Here is a 16821-nt window from a genome sequence, read left to right as displayed (position 1 = left end):
GGGGGAAGCCCCCACCAAATCACAGGCAGCTATCTATTTATTTTGAGCTAGACTGCATTCCTGACCATTAACCTTGCTTGATGGGGCTGGTGGGAGTTGAAGTCGAAAACACCTGGCAGTCACCAGGTTAGGGAAGGGCGGTCTGGACCGTCAAGCTCCTAACTCTCCATTGGCTTAGGAAGGGGTCTTCCCCCAGCCCAGCTCCTTGAGAGCCTTTAACTGCAGGAGGTCTGGGGGACGTTTTTGCCCCTCGATGCCCCCGGCCGTGGGGTGCCACAGTCTGCAGAGCACCCCCCCACACACATTTTTAGCCGCCCCGGATGCCGTTTTTGATAGAAAGGCAGGGCACAAGTCACATCAATCAATCAATAATAAAAAGTGAGAAAACCACTGCAGATCACTACAAGGTTTAAAAACTTGTCTCCATGATAAATTTAGCCCTTTTAGCACCCCGTAGGCCACAGATCACCTTCAGGTCCAAATGTAGCTTGCAAACAAGTTAAATTTGGCCCTTTTGGTGCCCCATAGCCACTTCAGACACCTTTTTTGGTAAAAACAAAATTGTTTTAAAATGTGGGGGTTGCGGTGGTGGCGGCGGCCGTGTGTGGTATGCTGGCTGCAGGTGGCCCACCCCTGCCTCAGCTGTGGATGACCTGGGAATTGCATGGAAGCAAAGTGTGAGCTCAGGCCCCTCCTCCATCTGTGGGGCAGGCCTCCATGCTTATTGATGTGCTGCTGATGTTAAGCCAGTGTGTAGATTTGCACCCACTGAGGTGTGGCTTCCTATAAGAAATTGAGGTAGTCTATATTGAGGGGCTTGTGAAGGCGCTTGGGAAGCCGTGGAGGCTTTTGTTTGCTTTTTGGATTACGATAAGTGGAAAGAATCTCACACACAAACTCTGTGTGGATTGGGAGTTGGATAAGTTCTGCAAGAGAATTGGGTCCTGCATACTGTGTGGGATTGCGCCGTCAGTGTGCCCATAAAACACTGGCATTGCTAGCTGGTGTCGAAGCGCCTGTCTGGGAGCAGCCCTGCGTTCCAGGGAGCTCTGTCCGTAGGATGTACCAGCAGCTTGTTTCCGCCCTTGGGAATGGCTGTTGCACTCCATCAGAGGATTGTCTTGTGGATGCGCTGTCTCTGCTATCCTGAAAAGCAGGCCTCAGCCCTCAAGAGTTTGCAAGTCTGTGAACTCTGCAAGTCACTACAGCAGGGACGGGGAATGTGTGGCCTTGCAGATATTGTTGGAACTGCAACTCCCATCATCCCTCACTGTAGGCCATGCTGGCTAGACCTGATGAGAGTTGCAGTCCAGCAACATCTGGCGGGCCACACTTTCCCCACCATTGCATTGCAGTCGTTCACTTTAACACCTGTTCTCTCTCCGTGAAATCCTGTAGGGATCTCTGAAGGGGTATAAATGCTAGGGCTCTCTTGCAGGCCCTTCACTGATAAAATTCCCAAATTGGGTCAAGCTGTGATGGTTAAACTATTACAAAACATACAGGTTTGTAGCGTAGGTGTCCTCTGAGATTATAACAGGGATGCAAATATGCTGTACTACAGCTGAGCAAAAGCCAAACTGACAACTAGTCAAGTGATCGAACATTTTAAGATTGTCGCCTCTTTGCTGACAATGCTCTGTCAACTTCTGCAGGCTGCTGAAATGATGGAACTCACAACCAGGATCTCACAGCTGGAAATGGCTCGGCAGAAGAAAGAGAGTGAGGCCATGCAGTGGCAGCAGAAAGTGAGTGGGGCATCTTGCTCTCAGCTTAACCACCTCTTTGCTTGACTCTGTGCTGCACGTGGGTGCCCCATTTAGTCCTGTCTAAATGTCTGATTGTGTTGTGGAGCGGGCAGACGCTTGGAAATGCCAAAAATCTTTACATGGTGACATTGCATTAAAAAAAATGAACACACCCTTTGGTAACAGAGTAGTGGGACAACTGAGATCTGTGTACAAGCTGGATCCAGCTGGATTGCACAAGTGCTGGCTTTTAGCACCATGTGGCATATGCATTTTCTGTGGTGAGATACATGTGGCATTCTCCACCATGCATGCACATTCTGCTCTTCAGTGGTATGTTGCTTCAGCAAAGGCAAAGAGTTCCTCTGAACATGCCCTTTTATATGTGATGAGGAGCACAAGGTACACCATGCTGAATTCCATGTGTGTGGCAGCCTCACCAAAAAGTCCACACAAACTTACTAGTCTACAAAAATGTTAGTCTACCCGCCCACACATCCTAGGTTAGTTTTTTTAGCATATCTACCACCTAAGGGAAAACCAGAACCAACTTTCATCCTGTTTATAAGTGTCCTTGCCTGGTCACTTGTGAGCAGTTCTTATCTGCTGCAGGCAAGTAGCCCTTTGGGTGTCCGTAAGCCTGGATTTTGGTAAGTAACTAGGTAGAGAGGTTTTGGACTCTCTTTTTCTGTGTGTGAAAAAAAGCATGTTCTGAATTATCAAAGTTTGGACTAATGAAATTGGCAAGTGGCTTTTTTGTAGTTTCTGCCACCATCACTAACCCACTGGTGGGATTATCTCCTCCTCCAGGCCCAAATGGTTCAAGAAGACCTAGAAAAGACTAAAGAGGAGCTGAAGTCGGCCACGAGCCCCCAGCACGTCCCAGAGCCCATGCAGTCTGAGAATGAACATGACGATGAGCAGGATGAGAATGCTGCAGAGGCCAGTGCTGACCTGAGGGCGCACGCTTCTGCCAAGGACCGCAGCGAGGAACAGCGCACCACAGAGGCAGAGAAGAACGAGCGGGTTCAGAAACACTTGAAGGTAATGAGGGACTGACTGTGCTTTGAGGAAGCTGATGGGCAGCAGGAGAGAGACCAGCTAAGTCTAGATCTGCCCGCAGATGGTGCAAGAGTTGCATGGCTCTGGGCGGTTCATTTTTGTGAACCGCCCAGAGAGCTTCGGCTATTGGGCGGTATAGAAATAAATAAATAAATAAATAAATAAATGGCTGCTACCATCAAAGATGGCAGCTTCGCATGTGTCCTTGCGATAAGCCTAGAAAGTGGAAAATGCATCATCACTAGGGCTGTGCAGGGACCCCACAATCTGCCTCAGAGGCTGCTTCGAGGCTTCCAAGGCGGGCCTGATTCATTTCGGGCTGATTCGAGGGCCCCCTGAGCTGCTTTGGAGTAGCAGAGCTTTGTGAGACTGAAATCCAAACCAGGGAAGGTTGTCTGCTGTGCATCTGAATGATGGTGGGGCAGGCAGAGTCACCCTTCTGCATCAGGTATGACTTGATCATTCAGTCCCTCCCCATACAAAAACACACCAGAGCTTCCCATCCCCAGAAAACTGGCCATAGCATATCTGCATGAGTCACTGAAAAGAAATGAGCCCGGAGCAGTCAGGAGGCATTCCAGATCAGTAACTCATGCAGAAGCACAGAGGTAATCTTGAGGATGGGTAATCTTTACTCTTGCATATTGTTGGGTTGTGAGTGGAGGTGCAGCTATCAGATGTCTGGAAAACATGGTGGTGGGAGGGCGGCCAGACTGCCAAGCTTGTGTGCATCTATAGGGAGCGCTTTGGCTATTGGGCAGTATAGAAATGTGATAAATAAATAAGCCTGTGGCTGCTCCAGAAACCAATAATCTTCCTAGCGCTAATTGGCAGCGGGGAAGAGAAGAAGGTGAAGACCATGCGGTTACTGGGTTCGTTTGATCACAGACAGGGAAATAAGCCACAGTGGCTTATTTTCCCCTTGCCCCTGGTGTATGCTGGTCATGTGCAGGGGGGATTTGCGCAATCACTCTCAGCGGGCGTGACTTCCCATGTCGTGCAAACTTGGCCAGGGTGGCTTGTTGCCATGGGTAACAAACCACCCAGAAGCCTATAACAGCCCATGGATTCTGGGTAGCTTGTTACCCATGGCAACAAGCCACTGTGGCCAGGCGTGACAAGCTACGCTGCCAAGGGCAATTACACAGATCCCCCCGGTATGCAACTGGCACGTGCCGGGTGTGTGGGCATAAATAACCACTGTGGCTTATTTCCCCTCTGTGATTGTGTGAACTGGGCCAGAGAGAGTGAGCATCTGTCCAAGAACAGATCTCCAAGCAATGCTTGGAGCAGTGTTGACAGTTTTGGGGCTGGTTCTCACATGTATCATCTCACATGTATCACCTGAATCCTCTGCAGCTGGATGAGCGGCAGCTGGATGTGTGAATAGGCTGTAATGGGAAGCGTCATGTCTGAAGTGCGAAGGGTCTGTCTCTAGTCTTGCATGTGTGAATGAACTGTCAGAAATGCACATCAAAGCTTGATGTTGGTGCTGTAGTCAAGTGGTGGAATCTGCATGTACGCAACAGCATCTTGGATTCCCCTTGTACTGATGGCCAATGTCTGTTGCTGTCCTCCCTCCCTCCCCGCACCCCCAGGCTCTTACGTCTGAACTGGCCAATGCTCGAGATGAGACAAAGAAGACTGCTAACGACATGATCCATGCCGAGAACATGAGGCAGGGCCGCGACAAGTACAAGACCCTCCGCCAGATCCGGCAAGGCAACACCAAGCAGCGCATCGATGAATTCGAGTCCATGTAATCGTTCCTGTCCCTGCACTCTCCCTTCTTCCCGCCGCCCCTCCCCTTTCTCTGTGTGTAACTGCGTGATGCTGGAACCACTACAGAAGAGTGACCGTGGTCTGTCTTAGAGCTCTGTGCAGATGCTGCCATTCAGTGTAGGACCGAACAGGACGGGGCCAGGGGCCGGGAAGCCAGCGGTGCCTTATTGCAGGCTTCCGATGTGATGCCTCCTCCTCTTTGCTTACCCTGGGCTGAAGAGCAGTCCCTGTTCCGTGCAGCTTCATGGTGCTTATGATTCATTGGTGCTGCTGTTGCCCCAGCAACTAGCAGCACCTCTCCCCACCCCTCGCCTCATTAGCCAGACTCAGCCTTGCGTAGTGCTGATGCGTAGCGCTGATGTGTAGTGCTGATGCGTAGCACTGCTGAACTGTTGGGATCTCTGCTTTTCAGGCCAGACTAGTTCTTGACACTGTGTGACTAGGAGAAATATAATGGAGGAGAATGGGTGGAAGGCAGAATACAAAATGCTGTGCCTTCTCCCTGACCCTCCCAAAGGCCAAAGCTTTTCATGACTCCCTGAGCTCAGCAGACCAATCACATCTCCTGTGATCTTTTTGGTATTTTGCATGTGCCACTAGCGAAGAGGTTGCAAAAGTCTGGACTGGATCCCTTAAGCATGATATTGGGAATAGATTGGGTTATTCCTCTTAGAACAATTTGCTGCAGAATATTGCCATATCCAGTAGGAAGAATGTTTGGCCACGCTTCTGTTGCCACCCATCTTGCCAGTCTAGTTAGACCAAGTGTTTAGAATAGGGTTTGTGTTAGTCATGAGTCCCTGAGAGAAAGATACAAAAGTACACCGCCGGCCCTTTCAGGGTAGCTCTCCAGCACACACACCGTGCCTTCTGGTGCCTTACGACACTGTCATTCCCTCTTCTAATGGTGTAAGGTTTTTTTATAAAGAGTTCTCTTGTTTACTTGTGACTCAACAGTGTAACACCAAAAAAACCCCAAAGCCTATGGACTTTGCATGTTAACATCTTCTCCACATCACCAGCCATTTGTACTATCATGAGATCTGCCTTTTATTTTTTTTTTAAGAATTTCTGTTTCTGTTGCCTTAGTTGCTGGAAGATGACAGCCTGCCCTTGCTTCTGTATGTGTCGCCTCGGAGTGCCCGTTTGCTCGTTAAATCTGGAAAATAATTATGCAGTGGAGGCTGCTGGCTCCAATGTCAGTGGGGCGGTGAATCCGCTCCGGGTTTCAGTCAGAACTGTAAGGGAGTTACCTCCCCAAGGTGCTTGGAGAGCTCCTTGACAGTTCTGACTGAAACCCGGAGCGGATTCCCCGCCCAGACATCGGAGCCAGTAGCCTCCACTGAACCTATGGCTCTGCTTTCAGGAGCTGTCTGTCTCCTGCAGCCTCTCCCAGCCTGGTGCCGTCCACAGGTGTCAGACTACAGCTCCTAGCATGGCAACGCGTGTGGGAAGGCTGGTCTCCTGATCCTACGTTCAGGCATAGCTCCGCGGTGCTGCGGTACCGCCAGCCTTTTCCCAGAGCGCTTGTCGCGCGTGCTGGCCCATGCGGTGGCCCAGGGCAGTCTCTGCTCACCGGAGGACAGGTGAGAAAATGTCTTCTGCCAGCTCTCCCAGGCGTCTCTTTAAAACAAATTTCATGCGAAGGGCTCAGCAGATCAGCTGCTCTGCCCCTCTGGCCGCCCTTTATATTGCATATTTGAATGCCTGCACTGCATAATCCGCACAGTCTAGCCCTGCTGGGGCTCTCCTGGTCTCTCTCTCTCTCTCTCTCTCTCTCTCTCTCTCTCTCTCTCTCACACACACACACACACACACACACACACCTTCAAAGGGTATTAATCAAAAAAGTGTTACTGTAAATAGGAATAAAATGAAGCAGAGAAGTGTTGCAGCTACAAGTGATGAGGAGAATGTAGGAAGAACCTTGCAAAAGTTAATTCCAGTGCAGGTGGTGAAAAGGCTGCAGTGTTTCTTTAGGACTCCAAATCATCATCACTCCAAGCGATCTCTTTTTAAGTCGCTTGATAGTGGCACTCTGAGCAGTACCGGTTGCACAGAGATGTGTCAGAATGCAGCTGTCCCAACACCTCCAAACTTCACTGTCTAAATGTCCAGCATGTGCATTTTTATGCACTCCTTTTCCCACACCACTTTAGATGTAACGTGCCTTTAGGAAAATGGGGTATGGGGGTGTGAACTCTCAACCCCCCCCCCAAAAAAATATGCAACCCTGTTGCTTTGACCTTTTCTTTAAACAGCTTGTCGGAACTGATTTGCATACTCTAAACTGATGAGTTTGCAGTGCACGCTTGCGCACACGTGCTTGCTCTCTCATTACTGAATCACCATTAAAACATCTGGTACTTACACTTGTTCTTGGCAGTTGTCCTCCAGGCTGTACTCATTGCTGGCACACTTTGATTTAAACCCAGCCTTCTGACGATGATTTCCTCGCGAGAGGCTGCATGGTGCCTACGAAGAAGATCAGTGCTGGACTAACTGAGCAGTTTAACCACCTTTGCGTTGTGCTTGGGCCACGGCGTGCCGCTGCCCTTTCCAGCCGGCACAGCTGCTCTTCTTCTGCCCTCCCAGAATAGGAACAAACCAACCTGTGCCAGTGAGTCTAACTCCTCATGTAGTCGGTTCAGCTCTTCCCTGATCTTACCAGTATTATGTATTCCAGTGGTATCTAATGATAATGATTTCATTCTCTTTTCTAGCTATGCACAATTAGAAAATATTAATCTTGGAAGTGTTGAGGGGGAGAGGCAATTACCCCCTTCTCCATGGAAAATGTATACTGTATTGTAAAGAGATGATATTTTGCAGGAAATTAATGTAAGAAGCATTCAGTATTACAGTGAGATTTCTAGACACGTTTTTAATTATTTGTTAGGATACATGGAGTTTTTCCTCCTCTCCACCCCCCCCATTTGTTTACTGCTATTTACTTATCCTTCTAGGGGAGGGGGGTTACCCTAGTAAGCATTTTTGTCTGGCTTTATATTTGTGTTTTGGAATTTTTGCTGTAAATTATGTCTACATTTTTTGACCAACCTTTTTACATGTTACATTAAAATACCAGTCCTCCCAGGGGCTGCAAGGTAACCTGTGTATCTCTCTGGCTAGCCATAGAGATCCTTGCCGTTCAGACACCTTGCATTCACAGGGCTTTTGTTAAGTCCACACCCTGTTCTCTTCATTCAGTGCCAATAAAGTTTAGACCAATTGAATCCATTTGATCCGTTTCTACATGACTCTGGAGATTTATTTCCTGCATCTTCCTTTCCAAGCTAGCATCCTGCAAACACACACTATTCTTAGACACTGATCTTTTAAGACAGATGGGAAGTTCTTTGTATACAATGGTCATCAGACTTCTCAGGGTGGGATGGGGGACTCCCAAACAAGCCTAGAACTTAAACTAAACCCTTGGCCAGAATGCTATTAAAGTTTAGGAAATTGTACTAGACCAGAATAATCTGAATCAATCTGAACTACAGCAAAATATCTATTTGCTAGTACAAAAAGGATTGGGTCATTGGACAAAAGATGTAATTGGCATATAGAAACTTGGTGGCCATGTTTGTCTCACAGACTGAGATTGTCCGTGAAGTACGTCATACCACCAACACATGCACATAAAGCACGTACTTTTCCATACAGCAGGGCACAGAAGAAGGAATCCGCTAATATTCACCCTATATGACAGATGCTGTTGGACATACTAAGGTGGTTCATACCCCCTGTCGACACGCGCACACATTTTGAAAGGTTGCATGAGGAGGTTGTGCCAGCTAGCCCCACCCTCCCAACACTGACTGATTGATCGATTGATTGTATTTTTATCCCGCTCCTCAGCCAAAAAAAGCTCCCAGAGCAGCTTACGATCAATGAACAAAGAAGACAGTCCCTGCCCGCAGGCTTACAATCTAAAAAAGACACGACACACAAGGAAAAGGCATGGGGAGGGGAGAAAAAAGAATTGGGTAAACTGTCAGCAGGGCTGGTGGGATGGCCCTGTTCCCCCCTCTCATCTCCCAAAGGAGGGGCAGTCCAATTGGAGCAGGCCCCGATGTTCCCTTTGGCAATGTGCACGCTGGCCATGCTGCCTGCCCCCGTGTGTGCATAGGGCTCCTTCTCAGGAAGCAGGGTCCTTGGCCAACTGGGATAACCCCTGCATAGATGAGCCCTGCGCATGTATAGCAGTGCACACATAGGGCCACATGGCTACACAACGTACAGCTGGCTCGGCATGGCTGATGTGCACGTGAGGAGGGTGGGGCGAGCCCGCATGATCCCCCCAGGAGTGCGTTCAGCCCTTCCCCACCCCCACTTTGGAATGTGCAGCTTTTGTTCTTGCCACTCGTGACTCATGGTTGATACACATCCCGTCCACTGATTTGTGCATGAAGCCTTTTGGAATAGCCACCTGAGCCAGTCGGCCATGGCTGCATCATGTGGCAGTGAGTCCTATAAGGTAATTGGACATCGTACAGTGCACAGCTTTCCGTTGTTTGTTCTCAGTCTATGGGCAAGCCATTCCACCAGATGAGCAGGGAGTCTCAAAATATGTCCTGGCTGTTATTTCCATTGTGTTGATCGCGTACCACTAACACGTTCCTCATTGAGAATGTCCAGGCTGAAAGGCATTACGGAGATGACCAGCTGTCCAATGCAGCGCGTAGCCTGTACTGAAGACAGCAGGCAGCTCGTGGTGTATTGGGGCGAAAAGGCTACGCTCTCTTGCTTTTGTGTTCTATTGTTTCAGTTGCTTGCATTTAGCACAGCACAATCTCTCAAGTTCCAGGAAATGAATTTTAAAATGGCTGGGTTAAACAAAAAACTGGCAGGCAATTTCCCCCCATCCTCCTATGCTCTGATGAAGCACCAGAGGGCATTCTAGAACTATTTGTTCAGAGGAAGTTCTGTACAACAGTTCTATACGACAGGCTGCGCAAAAGTTGCATCATAACAGGAAGGCATTGGAGGGCCATAGCTCAGTGTTGCAGTGCATGTTTTGCATGCGGATCCCAAGTTCAATCCCTGACAGCTCCAGGTTAGGCTGCAAAAGACTGCTTTGGGCTAAACGAGATGCTACATTAAATGCTTAGTGTCTAGATGATTCTAATTTTTTTTTACTTGCATGGGGGCTAAGAGGGGGATTTAGGGGGCAAAATCAGCTGGTTGGGAAGGTATAGCCCTCTTCTACTCACTCATGGTGCACCCGATCCAGGCCATACCTCAGGCGCACTTACACTAGCGTAATAGTAAAATTAGCATGAGAAAATGAATCAAAATGTAATTGACATGACATTATACACTACACCTCTCTAACAGCCACAACTGTAGGAGGAACTCTTATCTAGTCTAGTGTGCCGAGACCCTGATGACATCCATTCAGAGAGAGGATTCAGACGGGAAGATTCCAAAACTAACTAAGGTGGGGAATCTAAACATTTGTCACGTCTGGAATAAAATCTCGCTCAAGTCAAATCCAAGGCACCCCGTCATAAATCGCACAGAGCAAGTTCCATAGTGGTTAAGAGCCACAGCACTGGAACTCTACCCACAATTTGTTAGACATGGCAGAGAGGCCAAGAGAGGACTAATCCATCTGAATTTTAGAAAGAGTTTGCTCCTGTAAACAAACACACCATCCTAACTGGAGGGGGATGACTATTGTGCCAAGCGGAAGTATTCCATGTGAGTGCACCAAAAGGAGCTTGAGCACATGCAAGCCGTGTGTGGGTGGTGCTTCGTGTGTAAGGGGAATTTTCCTGACAGGAGGGACAGCCTGGCTTAGAAGCTCTGCATGACTTGTAAGAGCTCTCCATCATCCTGCCTGCTGTCATCCGTCTTCCACTCGACCAGCTGCCAGTTCCACATGTTGACATTCACTTGGAATGTCTTGGAGTTCATGATGTCCATAATTTCTCTTTAGGATTTCTCCATAAAATCATGAGGTACAGCAAGAACAAATCTTAAAAATGGGAAATGTTAACTGAGAGTGTCAGTTTCCCATGGGATCCCACGGCTGCACCCACCCATATAGCAACGGGAGGGATGAGATCAACCACTTTGGCCATGATGGAGGGGGCTGTTTGGTATAGCAGGGAGGCATCTCCTAGTCTCAGAAACAAGTTGTGGCTTAAGATGTAAATGTTTCCCAGCTGATCTATCAAGCTGCTTGTGAGCAGTAAGCAAGGTTCTAAGGATTTTTTAAAAATACATTTATGGAGCATCAATCCTGTTATAGAAGAGAAGGTATCCCTTATGTAAACTGCTTCGTTATTTATAGACCTTCAAGCTTCTGAAGGTTTTCCATCAATCCACAGATGTTTTCACTTTAACTCTGAACATCTATTTTGATTAAAACATATCCCACATTTCCTAAAGCTTTTAAGGCAGCTAACAAAAGGAAAGAAAAATCCTTATCAAATTTGCAGATGACACAAAATTGGGTGGGATAGCTAATACTCTGGAAGACCGAAACAAAATTCAAAGTGATCTTGATAGCTTGGAGGACTGGACAGAAAACAACAGAATTAAATTTAATAGGGATAAAGGCCAAGTTCTGCATGCAGGAAAAAGAAACCAAATGCACAGTTACAAGATGGGGAATACTTGGCTCAACAATACTACAGGCGAGAAGGATCTTGGAATTGTTGTCAATCACAAGCTGAATATAAGCCAACAATGTGATGTGGCTGCAAAAAAGGCAAATGCTCTTTTGGGCTGCATTAATAGAGGTATAGCGTCCAAATCAGGTAAAATACTAGTTTCCCTCTACTTAGCACTGGTTAGGCCTCATCTGGCGTACTGTGTCCAGTTCTGGGCACCTTACTTTAAGAAGGATGCAGACAAGCTGGAGAGGGTTCAGAGGAGGGCAACAAAGATGATCAGGGGACTGGAAATAAAGTCCTATGAGGAGAGACTGAAAGAACTGGGCCTGTTTAGCCTCAAGAAGAGAAGACTGAGGGGAGATAGGATAGCACTCTTCAAGTACGTGAAAGGTTGTCACAGAGAGGAAGGCCAGGATCTCTTCTGGATCATTCATCCCAAAATGCAGGACACGGAATCATGGGCTCAAGTGACAGGAAGCCAGATTCCGGCTGAACATCAGGAAAAAACTTCCTGGCTCTTAGAACAATACGACAATGGAACCAATTCCCTGGGCAGGTGGTGGGCTCTCCCACACTGGAGGCATTCAAGACGAGGCTGGACAGCCATTTGTCAGGGATGCTCTGACTTGGATTCCTGCCTTGAGCAGGGGGTTGGACTCGATGGTCCTATAGGCCCCTTCCAACCCTACTATTCTATGATTCTAAGTGGCAGGCCTTCCTAAAAAGGCAGTTCCCAGCACAGGGGAAGACCATCTGGGAAGGATGATGGTTCACTTCCCCACACAGGGAGTTCCAGAGCTTGGGACAGGCCCCCAAAGCCCCGCTCCATCCCAGACTTTGGGACACACAGGAGGCCCCTGTTGATGACCTTGGTGCTCTGGCAGATTCATGGTACACGAGACAGTCCTTCTGGTACTCTGGTCCCAAACTATGTAGCGTGTAAAAGTGATAAAAACTTTGAACTGGGCCCAGCAACCAATCGGGAGCCAATGCAGCTGTTTCAGCAGTGGTGTAACATGTTCCCAGGACTTGGCTCCAGTCAACAATCTAGCTGTATTTTGAAGACGCTGGAATTCCTGGACACTTTTCAAAGTGGAACACATCGTAGTAGTCCAGGTGTGATATAACTGTGGCATGTGTTAGCATGGCTAGATCTGCTTTCTCCAGCACTGCTCTACGCTGAGCAAAGGCAGACATGGCCCTGGCCCTGGCCCAGGCATCCGGTGTCAAGGCCCGGTCCACAAGCACCCCAGAATTACCGATCTCTGGCTTCCTGGTGAGCGGTGCTCCCCCCTCTAGCACAGCACCTGCATTCTATTCTGGCCTGGTTGGCCATGTGGTGTCTCTGAAGGCAAAGGTGATCCCTAAGCCTCTGTCAGTGGCGATCATCTTGACTTATGAGGAGGGCAAATCTTTTATGGTTATATTCCGGCACCAAGTGGAGCAAAGAAGAATCTATGAGCAGAGGAGGGACTCCCAGTGTTCTCGGAGGAAGGCAGTGGGCAGCTAGTGCTGTGCTGTGCTTTTGAGCATGCACAGCCCGAAAACACACCTCACACTCTGCCGTTCTCCCTTTCTTGGGGCGGGGGGGGGGGAGATGCAAATATATTCACGTGAGGGAAACGACGACGTTGGGCGCTTCTGGGAGTGGCAAGAACCTGCTGCTCAGTCCATGCAGGAGGAGTCTTGTCTTCCCACCCAGCCCTCCACACACCCGTTAGCGGGGGAACACACCGCTGCCTTCTACTGAGCCAGCCTGCTGGTCCACTCAGCCCATCGGGGTCTCCTCTGACTGGCAGTGGCTCTGTAGGGAGCGGGGCAGCCCTGGCCTTGGCCAGCCCTGTGACGTGGTCTCCTTTCACCCACGGGAGATGCTGGAAGCCTTGCACCTTCCCTGCCCCTCCCAGAGCTCTTGACGTTTCCTGCTCTGCGTCTTGAAAGAGCCACTGTTCTTGACAGGGCTGTCTGGGGGATGGGAAACTGGCCCATTCAAAGCAAAGCCCCCCACCCCACCTCTTCGGCTCCTGTGCATACCGCTGGCCCAGTCCCAGCACAGTGCTCAACAGACCCCCCCCACACACACACATACACACCACAGGTCCCTCCATAACTCTAAACCTGTATAAAGAATGCAAATAGAACATTTGTGTGCACAAAGGAGTTTTGCTTGAACTATGCAACTTTAAAAAATGAAATTAAAAACAACAACATAAAACAAGTGAGACACGAGCAAGACATGAGTGCGTTGCATGAGTAAAGTGGCCCTGCTTGGGGCTCCAGCCAAGCCGCCACCCTCTGCCAGGTTACTCCATTCTAGCCCCACCCCCCGGTTTTGCATTCCATTCACTCCCCACCCCCAACTGGCACCCACCATTCTCTGGCCACTGAGCACGCTCAGTCCTTATCAGGATGGTTGGATTTTGTTCCACCCCCCACCCCCAGTTAGGCCTTCCCCCTACAGAAGCTTAGTACATCTGTAAACTGAGGAGTTCCTCCAAGCATGCTGATAACCTCCCTCTTGTTTCACAGTGGCCCCATTTTGGCTACATAGTTGTCGGCACTCAACAGACCTGAGTTTGCTTATAGAGGGAATGATGGCTGCTGTTCTCAGTGTCTGTTCCTTAATTTATTAATTAATTTATTTTTTAAAAGCATTTCTATCCCGCCCTATATCATTAAGATCTCAGGGTGGCATACAGATAAAATCAATTTAAACAGTATAAAATAATAAATAATTTAAACACCTAAAAACATATTAAACTAACAGTTAAAATCTAAAACAATAAAATGGTTAAAACAATTTTATTTATTTTATTTATTAAATTTCTTAATCGCCCATCTGGCTGGTCACCCGGCCACTCTGGACGATGTACAACAATAAACAAACAATAAAATTAAACATGAAAACTGTTTAATGTTTTAAAATACCCTAACCCTGTTCTAAAAATACCCTAGCCCACCCCAAATGCCTGCCTGAACAATCAAGTTTTCAGTGCGTGGCGGAAGCTCATTAAAGAGGGGGCATGGCAGAGTTCCCTAGGGAGGGAGTTCCACAGAGTGGGGGCCACCACAGAGAAGGCCCTCCCCTCGTCCTCACCAGCCTAGCTGTCCCAGATGATGAGACAGAGGGAAGGTCATCCGAGGCTGATCTTGTTAAGCGGCCTGTCTGGTGTTGCTGGAGGCGCTCCTTGAGATAGGCTGGGCTGGAACCGTATAGGGTTTTAAAGGTCAAAGCCAACACCTTGAATTTGGCCTGGAAAACAATGTGCTAGGGAATACATTTAGCCCTCAAAGGCTTTGGTAAAAAGCCATGTTTTTACTTGGTGTTGAAACAAAACCAATGTATGCGTCAATCGGGCCTCCAAGGGGAGGGCATTCCACAACTGGGGTGCCACAGCAGAGAAGTCCCTCTCCCACGTCCCACCATAGTGCATGTCTCGTACTGGTGAGATGCAGAGGAGGGCCCCTCCAACAGATCTCAGTTCTCAGGCAGGCATTTAGAGGGGGAGGCGCGCCCTCAAATATCAAATACTTCCCTGTCAGAACCATCTGTCCGCATAAAGCTCTTGTGGAGCTTATTGCACAGATCATGTATGGTCACCCTCACTTCCCTCTTACCAAACAACCGTTGTATGGCCTAGGAGAGTGTTTCCAAATGGAACAGCCAAACCTTTTTAACTGGCAGCAGCATCCCAGCAGCTGCTGCCACCGCAGCTCTAGGCATCCTAAGGATCCCAAAGGGATGAGGAGGAAGCACCACTGCTGCATGTGGTGAGTGGTCCACCTTCAGCGATGCCACCTGGCCTTGGCTCAGACTCTCTGCAGCTCCTCGCTAGCTGTCACCCTCTCTCTGACTGATCTGCCCCAAAGCCTAAGGACTGCAAGTGGGAAGAGGGACAGAGATCTGGTGCTTTCCATGCTAACTGGCCTGGGAAAGAGCCAGGGGTGTGCGCGTGTATGAATGTAAGCTTCAGATTATTCCACTACAAAATATCCATAATATTAATGCACAGTGCATGATTCAGTTACAAATTGCAATATGTAAATCCAATAAAATATATGCCTTATCCTGAAACAACTTTAAAGTATTCAAAACCTCAACCAGTTATTTTCTCAATAATGAGAAAAAACCTATTGATTAGCATCCGTATCGCCTGCATATTTCTTCCTGCCTTCTCTGGTATGCAATAGGAGAATTTCAAACGTTTCGACAGAGATCAACATGTATCTCCAATGACATGGAAGTTCATCATTCTGCCAGTGTTCAGTGCTGGCTATCCAGGCCCCAGCTGATGAAGGCCTAGTAGGGCCTGCAATGCAACGCCCCTTTGGAGAAGGGCCCTGGCTTGGTGGCAGAGGAGATGCTGGGCACGCCAAAGGTGCTGGGTTCAATCCCCAGCATCTCCAGGTAGGGTTAGGAAAGGCCCATGTTCCAAACATTACTGAGCTGGAGGGACCAACAGCCTGCCGCCACATAAGACAGTTCCTTATGGTGCAGGGTGTGGCTACCTCCAGGGGAAGGTGTGATGGGAGCCCTTCTCCCTCTGCCATACCCACTGATGCTATTGCTGCACCCTGCCCACTTCTCCTTTCTCTGTCCAAAAGGGGCTCAGTGGCCCCTCCCAGCGCCAGCCAAGTCGGGCGCCTCCGCCACGCAGCTCATGCACAAAGGAAGATTTGGCGGGCGCAGAGGGGCTGCCCCTCCTAGTGCCAGCTGAGTCCCCAGGGCCCACACCTGAGACTGGAGATCAGGGCAGGGAGTCCTCCGTGGGGTGGGGCAAGGAGGCCTGGAGGAACCCACGGAGGCTGTGCAGGCCGGCAGCAGAACTGCCACAAGCCAGGTTACGGCCATCGGCCTTAGCAGATGAACATCTGCTAGAGAGAGTTCCTTGCCCCTCCTTCCAGTCCCTAAAGCAGCACTCCTGGCCCTTGGCCATGCTGGCTGGGGAGATGGGAGCTGAAGTCCAAAACACCTGGAGAGCACCAGGTTGGGGGAGGCTGCTCAATCTCTCCCCCCACCCTGAAATACTCCCAGGAAGGAAGGACAGTTTCTGAGACTTCATTTCATTTCATTTCTTACATTTCTATACCGCTCAATAGCCCAAGCACTCCGGTTGCTTTACAAAGATTAAAGACTTAAGAGTAATCTCGTTCTGAACACCCACCAGTTGCAGCCCAACTCTGCTAAAGCCCCCCCCCCGACACAAACTCGGGGCATCGTCTGCTCAAAATGCCTCCTGACGAAGAAGGGGTGAAGCGGGGCGGGGCGTGCCCCACCCACAATAAAACCAACTTGTATGAGCAGGTAGAATTAATTTCATGTGCCCACTATTTGTGAGGCTTAGAGATGTCTCATTAATTTACACATTTTGGCCCCTGAGAGATTTGCAAATGGTCATCCATTTACAGATTTGGGCTGTGTGTGTTAGCATACATTTTTCTTGAGCTTTGTGAGAAGGGCCGGTTTGGTGGAGTTTGTAAGTGAGGGAAATGTAAGGAGAAACTCTGGCTTTGGTCTCTCGGGATCCAGCCGGACTGAGGAGACCCGGCTCCAGATTCTTGCTTAGCCCTGAGGCTTGCTGTGCTGGGACCTTGGACTA

The 16821-nt window shown here is 49.0% G+C and overlaps 1 protein-coding gene across 3 annotated transcripts in view; it reads left to right on the top strand.

Annotated features, from left to right (window-relative positions):
* The window catches only part of MSN (moesin), a 75866-nt gene extending 68034 nt beyond the window's left edge, over positions 1-7832 (top strand). Inside the window, exons 11-14 of one of the 3 annotated variants that reach the window (XR_014784884.1) lie at positions 1656-1748; positions 2559-2792; positions 4409-5769; positions 5926-7832. Coding sequence is in view for 1 of the 3 variants with exons in the window: in XM_084814260.1 (XP_084670386.1) it covers positions 1656-1748; positions 2559-2792; positions 4409-4573 (492 nt within the window). In the remaining 2 variants the exon portion in view is untranslated. Of the gene's footprint in view, positions 1-1655; positions 1749-2558; positions 2793-4408 lie in introns of all 3 variants that reach the window. The other 2 variants (XR_014784885.1, XM_084814260.1) reach the window with 2 other exon arrangements.
* Positions 7833-16821: the final 8989 nt, after the last annotated feature.

Source organism: Heloderma suspectum, chromosome 9 (genome assembly GCF_057233095.1).
Source record: "Heloderma suspectum isolate Gila_16-S chromosome 9, 16-S_ref, whole genome shotgun sequence".
Classification (NCBI taxonomy): Eukaryota; Metazoa; Chordata; class Lepidosauria; order Squamata; family Helodermatidae; genus Heloderma; species Heloderma suspectum.
Note: the sequence above shows the minus strand (reverse complement) of the source record. Positions and strands in the feature narration are given on the sequence as shown.